Source organism: Rhodnius prolixus, unplaced genomic scaffold (assembly GCF_049639745.1).
Source record: "Rhodnius prolixus isolate KJV_2025 unplaced genomic scaffold, Rpr scaffold_5, whole genome shotgun sequence".
NCBI lineage: Eukaryota > Metazoa > Arthropoda > Insecta > Hemiptera > Reduviidae > Rhodnius > Rhodnius prolixus.
In genome coordinates this window covers 12,810,623-12,822,519 of record NW_027411624.1, presented here as the reverse complement: position 1 = coordinate 12,822,519, position 11,897 = coordinate 12,810,623, and the positions used below count along the sequence as shown (strand labels likewise).

The window sequence follows — 11,897 nt, the reverse complement described above, 5'->3', positions numbered from 1 at the left end:
CTATCAAGAGCCTTCAGTCTCCATCTTCGCACACCCGCCTTTCTCAAATCCCCCTCGACGTCATCAAGCTATCTCATTCTTGGCCTACCTCTTATTCTGACGCCACTGGGGCCTTCCATATAAAAGGCGTTTAGGGATGCGGTTATCTACCATCTTCTCCTCCATGTCCAAACCAACTTAATCTTCCTTTTTTTAACACATTGAACGATGTCTGCTTCTCCATAAAGGGTAAGCAGTTCTAAGTTGGTGCGGATTCTCCATCTTCCTCCTCGCTCGTTCACAGGACCATATATTTTCCTCAATACTTTCTTTTCCCACACTCTCAAGGCTGTCTAGCTCTCTTGGGACAGAACCCCAAGAAAATTGAATGATGAAGACTTTCAGCTGGAGTTCAAAGTATAGAGTAGCCAGTAAGATTTCAGGTGGAACGCAAGGCTAATTACCAAACAGTGATAAAACAGTCGAAACTTTTTGCAAAATTGTGAAACGCGGAAAAGCATTTAAAAGAACAAGAACAAAGCGTGCTTTATTAGCCTTGAAATAGCATCTGACCGGGGTATCCGGAGACATGCTTTTGGTGTAACTTAAAAATAAGTAATTGAAAGAGGTTCTTATTCAAAGTATAAGGTAATTGTATTCTAGGTGCAGAAAATTACGTCAGAACTGCTAATTTTGAATTGTCCCAATCTTTAAATACTAGAAGGATCAGAGAAAAAGATATAGGAAGTTCTCCGTTTGTCATGCTGTGTCACTCTTATCAATTATTTGATTTAGGAATGCAATAGAAAGACCAAGTACTTGGATACTGGAAATTACATCTAACTAACTTTTTTGTTTTCGCGTTTGCAAATAGCCAATTGTTGATTTTGGATAGCGGAGAAAAGATGCAAAAGAATACAAACAAATGGTGCTTAAAGTTAATAGATCAAGAAGATCCGGTCGTTCGCGGATAAAGCTGACCAAGTTAGTGGTTTGGAATGCCTGGAAAAAGAGAAGGTAAAATATAATCAATTAATATGATGAGAATTAAATTATTAGTTCAATTTGGCAGATGAAAAATGTTTGTATCTTTATCTGGGATCCATAGCCAGAAATGGAATTTGGGAATAGGGGTGGACAGAAGAATAAGGGAAGGATCATATGACTGCTCAATCCAGGGCTCCGGAGTAGAAATGCTTCATAGAGTACTAAGCGTCTTTTATATGCAGCCCCGTTTTTCACTTGAAGATTTTGGTAGCTCAAGTTTCCCTAGTGGAGACTAAATCTAAATTTAAATTTTCTGCTTTCGACATATTTTTTTATCTCAAAAGAAAGTAAAAAAATGAGAACATCTGCTTCATTTAGTTAGGTCTATCGTTAACTTTATTAATTTAAAAATGGCCATGAATTTTTCAAACTGTGAAAGATAATGTTTTAAAGAACTTAAAATGTTATATAATAGAAAATTTTGGGTTACTATATTGTTTCCTTAAAAAAAAAAAAATGGAGGAAAACATATACCCATCCACAAACTATAGGAGTGAGAAAGAATTCTTGCTTGAGAGAAATATGCTTTCTTCAGAAACAGAACACCGTTCTTAAGGAAGCGGTGCTTTCCAAGGTAGCAGCCAACCTTAATATTTCATACTTCATGAATATATTTCTTCTTGCTTTTCTCTTTTAGAGTCTTAGGTCCCTTCGTTGACAATACCTGCTTTGTTAAGGTCGTCCCCGCCTGACTGTACTACCTGCTATAAATGAGAATTTTGTCAGAGAGTTCATATAGGGAAAGGAGATTGCATTATCATTTCTTGATTCAATTCTTGATGCACTTTAAATCATATAATGCAGCAAATACGAAAAGCTGATTCAAATATTAATTGACCAGTTTCGAAAACTTGCCAACCCATCAAATGCATCAAAATAATTATAGATATTTCTTTAGCTTCAATAACTGAATGAAGATTTGAAAATTTTCATTTGTTTGCACCTCCTTCATTTAAGTTTTAAGTTTTTCATCTTCTGTTAAGAATTTATTCAATACCATTCACCGCTTAGGAACGCCTGGGTGTTCAAACATCAGTTAATCCCGCGCACCAGTAATGCCTCTTAGGCGTTCAATTGTTCTGTCTGATCAGTCAAAATATTGTTAGTGAATTTTGCTTAAAAATTCATTGTGTCTCTGCTAGAGTAATGGCTATTTACGTAATTCCGTATAAAAAGCAAGGAACTTGACCGAAATTAATTCATGTTTTCATTTGTTTATAAATGCACATCTAAAAGGAATTTTCAAAATCAATTACCATCAATAAAAATTTTAATCAATAATAGATAATTTAGTTAAAGCTGTTAAACGCTTAATAAAATCTAATAAACGATATTTCCAGCCCCCATTAACCCTCAAATTAAATATTAAATTTAAATTCATCTATTTAGTAGCCGAAAATGTGTTTGATGCTTCATATGTCGGGTTATATTTAAAATATCATTTTACTATCGAGTTATGAATTGTGACTACAATGATTTTAGCTTTAAACAAGTCGGGCGCTGCATTAGCCTCGGCGGCGACGATTACGTGCGGGGAAGGAGTATGTGATAAACTTTTTTTCAGTAACTTAAAGAGAAATTCAACTCACGTACCATTAGAACAAAAAGGAAAATGGATGCATAATAGGACGTAAATAAACGTCGTCAGTTTGGAGGTGAGGCTCGCGAAGTGTATTGTGTTACTGGGTTTGATTCTCAGATTAGGCTTTGAATATTATTTAATGGTTAATAAAAGGAATTTACAGTAAAGTACGTTTGCTGGTTGCCACCGTCCACAACTAATCGGTAGTTGGACATAAAGTCCACCTGAAGAATAAGACTTCTTTTAACCAAAAGAAGAAAGAAAATCAAGTGCAATTTTAAAGTAAGGCTTTTTCTGTAGTTTACTAAGTACTTGCCAAAAGGAATCAATTAAAGCTGATCTAATGGCGTACTTAAGCTTAAATGTCAGTTTGGTCGATTATTTTTTTAAATTTTAATTGTGATTAAAATTAAGTATTGTTTGAAATTCAACTGGAATTTAATTTGTTAAATTTTTGCCCATCACTGGTATAGAGGTTTCCCAAAAGGACCGCAAGAGGTCTCTCATGGTTGGAAAACCATAAGAAACCTTCCGTTTTACCTTTAAAGATGTTTCAATTTTCAAAGATGTGAGTGCCCATAGTCCATTAGCGTAGGGGCTACCAACTTTTAACCACTCCTAGAAGACTTCTTAGGAAAAGAAAGGTAGTTCCATGTTCTATTTGTGTCCTTTGAATTGTGTGTATTTCGTGAAATGTATGTTTGTGCTGCGGTAACCCGTCGAGAGTCAGTACTCTTGCATGCAACAGATTATCTTTTGTGGGGAACTGTTAGTTTTGAGCAATTAATTTAAATCAATAAAAATAAAAAAAATCACCTGTGATGAAGGTAAATAAGAAATTCATTCAAGTGTTCATGCAGGACTTATAGTTTGTTTTAATAGAAGCAGACAAATACAGAAAATTTGGATCATAAATGTTTATCACATCCATACTCCAACCATTATGGACTTGTTTTAAACAGATTTCATGTCCAAGGTAATTAAAATTTAATTAGTCAGCCAGCCGTTTGGCCAATATAACTCGATGACTATTGATAATAAGGTGCATTGCGGTTAAATTGTGACTCGGCTAAAGGCTGTGAATGTAATTATTGTGTAATATTTTCCATCTCTAATTTGAATTGGAACCCTAAAGCCGATGATAAATTGCTTCACGGGTGATTAGAATACTAACTTAATAAAGAGAAGTGAATTTTAAATTAGGCTGGCAAATATCGTATGTCGTATACACATTAATAAAATAAAACCTTAAACTTTTTTATTTTTATTTTTTTTTTATTAACAATATAAAATATATGAAGCTGATTATTGTAATAACGGAATTACGAGGTTAAAAATTAAGCTTGTGGACAGTTCGACCTTTAAAAGAGAACACAGAATGAAAGACCCATTCGCTCAGTAATAATCTTGTCTTATTCATTCAGAAGCAAATGTTATAATAAACTGACCAACTATGATTTATAGACTTATGCATGGGTGGTAAATAAGTTTGACATTCAAAATTACATGTTTGTTTTTAGAAGCAATGTGGTCAACTGTTCATAGTTCCGTGAACGCCCCCTTTTTGTAAAGAAAATTTTGTTTATTGTTTTATTTCAACTGCTTAGATATAATTAATCTGTAATATTTTTCCAGCAATTTCTTTTCAAGGGTATCTGCAGTATCTGAAGATACTAGAGTTTGGATTTGGCAGTCTAATAAACTGCAGGAAGAATTAATCAAAAAGAAAGACCTGAGGAAGTCCAGATTCGTTCTTGCTGAAGGAGAAAGAGAAAGAGGACTTACTAAACATTGGGCGAACTTGAAAAAAAGTCGAAAAAGTAACTCCTTAATAAATATTGCAGTAAGTAAAAAATAAATAAATAAATAAAAATAATAATGCTGAAGACAAAAAACTTTCTTTGTCTAAAAAGAAAAAGGTTTAAAGTTTAAAAATAGAAATACCAAAAGTAACATTCTAGACTTACTAAACATTTATTTTGAATGTATTACGATTACTGAAGTTGACATATGTTATTATAAGAATGCAACCAGTTGTTACAAGTTAAACCACACATACAGACCACATGTTACCAATACTACTTCCATGTACTGAAATTAAAATTATTTTCTTTCATTTTGCTTGTGGTTGTTTCTGAAGTAATACACCAACTGGCCAAGCGAGAGTCCTTGAGTTGTGCTAACAAAATCTTCTGTCTAATCTATTCTTTTATTTAAAAAAACAGATTAGCGATAGTCTTAGGAATTGAAAGCATTTTTCTTAGTGATGATTTAAGTAATAACTTCAAAGAGTTAAGGATTATCTTGATTATTTTGCTGCTAGAGAGGAAAGCAAAATTTTGATATCTATGGATCATTTGTCTTCCATCATAGTTGTCTTTTTGGCCGTCAATCATTGCGACTATGAGAACAAGGTACCATGAGAACCTATTTAAGAGTCCGGATTTGGGTCTCCTATGTAATAGTACTTGCAGACACCTGTTATGCTCTTCAAAAGAGATGTACTTTCAGCCGTACACGTCCAGAAATATTCAATACGAGAATACTTTGTCTTCAGTTTGTCAGATATATATAGGCTATTTCATGACAGGCTCTTATGATGCATGCAAGATATAAACTCTTTAACAAAAACTTACAGTTTAAAATGTTAAGTATAAGGGTTGATTAAACGCCAAAAGGTACACAAATCAGCAAGCACTCAAAATTTCATTAATTCTTCATTAATATTTAAGTAATTTTACTGCATTAATATTCATTAATATTTTTTAGAATTTATTAGATGTCACAGACCCTTATGCTGGCCATTTTCGTCTACAAAATATTTGTTCAAGTAGCACTGTAGATTGACTGTAATATCTAGTTATTTATAATAATCAAACTATTAAATACAGGTTAAAAAGAAAAACGTTATAAAAAATAAAAAAAAATTATGAGGCTAAAAACTTCAAAACTTTTTTTTATAAAAAAAAATGTAATATGTAAAATAAAGTAAATAAGATATGTATATTTTTAGGACAGCTAATTATTCCAGTATTTTACTATAAGTAAAATTAAATTACAATAGAGAAATCAATAATTGTTGTTGAATAATCTACTTGTTATTAACTGTGTGTTATTTGTGCTCTCGAATATTTCGGTAAGACGAATTCAAGACAGTAGCCTACTCTAACTTTGTCTTTTTCTACTTTAACATGCATGTACATATGTGTGATTTATCATAATTATAACAAAAAAATATTATAAATGAAGTGGCCAGCATAAGGGTCTGTGACATCTAATAAATTCTAAAAAATATTAATGAATATTAATGCAGTAAAATTACTTAAATATTAATGAAGAATTAATGAAATTTTGAGTGCTTGCTGATTTGTGTACCTTTTGGCGTTTAATCAACCCTTATACTTAACATTTTAAACTGTAAGTTTTTGTTAAAGAGATTTTTGTACCTTTTGGATAGATTTTCCTTTTTGTCTATTTTACAAAGTTACATATCTGCTTTACAGATTTTTTAAATTTGGAATAAGCAATTCTATCATTATAACCTGATAAGATGGTAAGTCGGAACCGTAACTACCACTAGAGAGATCTTTTTAAAGAATGATTATCGTTAAGGTCCCCCAAACCATCCTCAGTAACAACTTTTCTTGAAAAAGCGTTTTGAATAACATAGGAAGGTATTTGTGCGTGAATAGCAAAATTAAACTGCGATTTCATTACTTCCTTTTAAGAGGAGTAAGAAAAATAAACTGCGATTGCAGAACTTCTAGGCAAAGAGGCAAAGATTTTTTAATCGAACGACAATTCATTGATTTAAATCGGTTCACTCATTGATAATTTAAACGATTGCAGTACTTCCTCTTAGTAGGTGCAAGAGCATCAGCAATGTAGAGGAGCTTTAACCACTTATTCGAGCTGAATTTTATCAAAATCGGACTAAGCGTTATAGAAATATTGGTAATAATAGTTTTAGAAAGGGCCTTATTTGGGTGGGGCAAACTCCCCTCCTTATGAGGCACGGCGTCGAGACTTTTAAAGTGCAAATCTGTACAAAATTTCAATTCGAATGACATTTCATTCATGAAAATTGGTTCACGTGTCGATAATTTGAAACGATTCCTATACTTCCCCTTAACAAGTGTAAGAGCTGATCGCCGCTTTAATGTTACGTAGGGGAGCCCTAACCCTATCATCCTACCAAATTTTATCAAAATCGGGCCAAGATTTACAGAGTAATTAGTAATAATAATTTTGGAGGGGGCCTTACATAAAGGGGGCTAACTCCTCTCCCATACGATGTACAGGGTCGAGACCCCCAAAAGGCACATCTACATAAAATTCCGAATCGAATGACACCTCATTCATGAAAATCGGTTCACGCGTTTAGGCGCTACGTTGTTTACAAAAAAGGTAACAACAAGAAGAAGAACAAGAACATTTTTTGAAAAAGCGGTTTTTGCTCATTTTCGGCAACTTTTTTCTCGAAACCTATTAGATCTGGGTGGTTGCAAAAAAATTACAGTTATGAAGGAGGGTTTGGAGTAAGATTTAAAGAAAATTTGGGAATTTTATCTTTTATAGTAAAAGAGAAAAAAATTGTCAAAGTTGGGTGTTTTTCAACGTTACGCTTTTTCGTGCAGTTTTTGATGGTCAACCCTTATACAACTGTCCTACCGGACAGTTTTAATGCAGTGTGATGTCAAGGGATCTATGGTCGTGCGAACGTCCTCCAAAGATGGAGTAATACCGTAGTAAATTTATGAGCGAAGTTAATCATAAAAAATTGTCAAATAATATTTACAATACTAATTTTTAAAAAAAAACACAAAGTAACGCATATTATCACCCTGCATTATTCATTATGCTACATAAACTGTTTATGGTACTCTATATATATATGTGTGAACTGTCCAATAAGATAGTTGTACGAAGACAAAAACTGCAAGAAAAAGCGTAACGTTGAAAAACACTCAACTTTGACAATTTTTTCCTCTTTTTCTATAAAAGATAAAATTCCCAAATTTTCTTTAAAATATAGGGAAAATCCTCCTTTATAACTGTAATTTTTTTTTGCCACAACGTGGATTTAATAAATTTTGAGAAAAAAAAGTTGCCAAAAATGAGTAAAAACAACATTTTAAAAAATGTTCTTGTTTGTTCTCCTTCTTGTTCTTGTTACCCATTTTTGTAAACAATGTAGCGTCTAATCGCATGAACCGATTTTCATGAATTAGGCTTCGATTTGGAATTTCATTTAGATGTACCTTGGGGGGGGGGGGGGTCAAGAGCAGTACATGCAATGGAAGAGATTATTTTCATTCTTAATCTAAAAAAATTAAATGTAATTAGTGAATGCGTTATTAGCGAACTGGGGATTTTTTTTTCATTCATAAATGAAAAAAAAAAAAAAGTTGGTCACTCTGCTTAGATAGCCTTATTTTACCAGCTGATCAGCTGGCCAGTTATCGGCGGCCATCTCTAACTCGTTAGTCGTGACACTTTATTAACATGAATTTTTAAGCGAATATTAGTGCGTGTTAAAGTGAAGTTCGGTTTTATAAGTTGTGTTTAAGTTATACTTAGTGCGTGAAATACAGTTTTAGTGCGAATAGTGTTGTGAATTATTTTAAATAGTGTCTAAGTGTCAAGTGCTATTGGACTGGTGATCTATTGAGATGATGATGGATATTCCTTAAACAAGGTAAGACTTTATTATCTATTAATTAGTTTAATTTCAATTATATTTTCATTATTCTTGAATAATGATAACATGTTATCATTTAATTATTACTTAGAAATTAATGCTACATCTTGACAACGTTCAGTGTTGGGCATTTCTTTAATTTTCAATACTACAAAAAGTATTTAAATTGATTTCAAAACATTTTTTATGCATTCTCCATTCTTTTCTTTTAGATTGACTATAGTCCAAAATTAGCCTATTTGTTTCACCAAATGTTTTTTTGGAATGGATTGCTATACCTTTTTAATGTATTCTTGAATATTTTCTTTTTAATCGACTATAAGTTCTAAAATATTGTTTTAGATTCCGCAATATTATTAATTGACTAAAAGTAGAAAATTGCCTTTCTTCGTTTTTCTAAATTGTTTTTTGGAATTGATATCGAAACAATTTTAATGTATTCTTGAATCTTTCCATTTTAATCGACTAAAAGTTCACAATTTCTTTTCTTTGTTTTGGAATTAATTTCTATTCCTTTTAAAAGTATTCTTTCATATTAGTCGAATATAACTTCTAATTAGTGTTTTGTTTCCCCAAATTATATTTCAGAATTAATTTCTATACATTTTTGTAGAATTCATTAATCTTTTATATTTGATCGACTCTTAGTACAAAATTAGCATTCTTTGTTTCCCTAAAGTATTTTCTTAAATTTGAACTGTTTTTGATAAGGAGGTTTGCGTAAGTTGTGTTTGTACGAGCGGATGTGTTCTTAGTATCTGTCTTGGATTTTTCTCCCGCTCTAGGTAGTATCATAGTCTGGACAAACTAGTTTGAAAATGCCGCTGTTGTTATTAGGGTTGTTAGTTTCGATTTGTGCACTGTTTCCTAGTTAATTGCTGGTTCCAAGCGCGGTTTTGAGGCCTAGTTTCTTGGAAAGGTTACACATGGTTTGTGTATCTCATTTCAGAAGTAAATAAAAGTGGCGAATAAGTTAGGTAGGTTAATGTTTTGACCTTAGTTTTGGCAGTGTTGGGTTTGTACTTAATATATTTATCAATAATATTGTTGGTGATGTTGTAAATGATGTTGAGGTTGAGTTTTCGATCTGTCAGGTGTCTGAGAGCGACTAGTTTATGTTGAATAGGATGGTAGGAACTGTTGTGTATAATAGTGTCAGTGGACGTGGGCTTTCTGAATATTCCGTATTCTAAGTTGTTGTCACTTATAGCAAGTGTGATATCCAGCAAGTTAGGAGTTTTGTCGCTCTCATATTCATCTGTGAAGTTTATGTTAGGGCGATGTCTGCTTAGTTAAAAAAAATTATTTACATATGTCTACATCTACTTTGGGTATGAGAAAAATAAAATTTGGCAGTAAGGAGAAGTAGCAGGGGAATTATTGCAATCTTAAATCATCCTAATTATTCTAAATATCTTAATATATATTTATCATTAGATATAGTTAAACTTGTTCAAATCGTGGAACTAAAAAGAACAATCTGTCCAAAAATCTCCTTAACAAAAACTTACAGATTTAAAAGTTAAGTATAAGGATTGAAACGACAAAAGGCACACAAATCGGCAAGTACCCATCATTTCACTAATACTTCAGTTCGTAATTTCAGTAATAAAGAAACGTTCGTAAAAGCATGTGTTTGTATAAATGACTCTTTATCACAGTTGATATCATTTGAATAATTTTACTGCTTTAAATTTTCATTAATATTGTTCAGAATTTATTAGGTACCACAAACCCTTATGCTAGCCATTTTCATATACAAAATATTGTGCTAATGAACAAAAATAATTATTATGACGTAAGTTATTTTCTTGCAAAATAGGCGAAAAACAAAACAAAAAATTGTGGATCATGTTCACCTATTGTTCTCCGCCATTTTGTATTTTAATTGCATAGGACTATAATTTAACATGGGAACAGAGCCATTTATATTGGCGGCGCGAACCAGACATTCTGGGTACTAAATATTATTATAGCACGCCTCGTTTCAATTTATTACCATTCGTAATATTCAAAACTTGATTTGAAATATTAAATTATTGGACTCGGAGGCAGTAGTCTTACTAGTTAGACTTGTCTGTTTCCACCGCATTAAGTAGAAGAGGAGCTATATCCGTGAAATGGCAATAAAGTTTTGTTAGATTTTGGTTTTTTAAACCTTTTTTGCCATTACTATCATCTAATAGTCATAAAGAAGATAACCATTTGGCAAAGTACTATTTCTCTGTTAACTTTATTATTACTAGATTTACCTTTAGACCCTAACATCCTCCTTGTGTTTGCTACCTCGTATCTTTGTACTGTACTTTGAATCTAATAGTTGTAATAAAAAATAAAATACAACGGCCTGATAATGCATCTTTTAAATTGGTTTTCAAGCGAGAATACCATTTGATTTCTCAAGTGGCAATTTAATTGTAAATGCGTAGGAGGCTAAGGATATGGGCGCAAATTGTTTCAACGCATCATAATTCGCAACGAATCACGAAATTTTTGCTTACAGTTGATGAGTCGGAATATAACAAAAGTTTTCTTGAGAAATTTCCTTGGTTGGAAACAAACTTAAATTTATACTTTGACAGAATATAAAGCCTTCAAATAAATTGTAATGCCTAGTTTTACAAAAAAAATTATACATTAATGCCATCTACGTAATTTAACAGAATGTCTAGAATTTTCTTTGTACTTAAGCTTGGTTGGTTTTCGGCAGCCTAATGCTGGCTTTTGTTTAGGAATGTTAGATTTAGAAGATCATTTACCTTTACAAATAGAGCCTGAATCATAACCCCTTTTTAAGAAGTTCATTAGATAGAGATAGAAATACATTTTAGGATATATCGATTGGAATGTGCGGTGATTACGTTAAGTTAGCCGATACTGTGTGTAGAAACTTCAACTTTGTTAGGATGCGTCTTCTTGAAGCTTAGTTATTGGCCAATTTGTTCGGTAAGCTGTAAATATCTTAGGTAGTTGAATTTTGTGTCGAGACTTGAGTTGCAACATTGTCTTATCTAGAGAGCGTAAAGGCTTGCTTCCTTCCCAAGGACGAATAATTAAATTCATTCTAAGCAGTTTCAAATTTGTAGCCATCTTTAATTTCACCATCTATCTTTAACCTTGATGGTTGGGTTCATCAGATTTGTAAAGCGAATGAACACATTTACCTAATATCTGTCGCTTCCTCTAATCATACGAGTATTTTAATGTTTTTTAGTTAACACCATTTAATATTTTGGAGAACTGACAGTAGTTTGGCTATTTCTTTTTACATACCAATTAATATGACAGCTCGATATTCACATTTCACCAATATATCGTTAATAGATAGAGCCTCAGAACAATACTAGTGTGGGATAACAATAGGTAAGAACAGTTTGAATACCGGAGAACAGCGCCCCAATTCTGATTTGGCTAGACGTTGGTGCGACTGCTTCCTTTCACATATTATCCTAATAACGTTATATACACCTATATATTTTTGCCACAATAAGAAATAGACAACAAGCCCATATTTCATATACAAAAGGTTTAGCCAATTAGAGATCTTCTTAGCCCTGGCATCCTCTTAAAAGTGCACAATGCTAGTTG

General features: G+C 32.4%; 1 protein-coding gene across 8 annotated transcripts in view; it reads left to right on the top strand.

Annotated features, from left to right (window-relative positions):
- Nucleotides 1-3,134: 3,134 nt before the first annotated feature.
- Nucleotides 3,135-11,897, top strand: part of LOC141457783 (uncharacterized) — a 93,994-nt gene continuing 85,231 nt past the window's right edge. For all 8 annotated transcript variants that reach the window (XR_012460546.1, XR_012460543.1, XR_012460544.1 and 5 more), the window contains exons 1-2: nucleotides 3,135-3,584; nucleotides 4,244-4,451. Coding sequence is in view for 2 of the 8 variants with exons in the window: in XM_074135034.1 (XP_073991135.1) it covers nucleotides 3,523-3,584; nucleotides 4,244-4,451 (270 nt within the window). In the remaining 6 variants the exon portion in view is untranslated. The remainder of the gene's footprint in view (nucleotides 3,585-4,243; nucleotides 4,452-11,897) is intronic.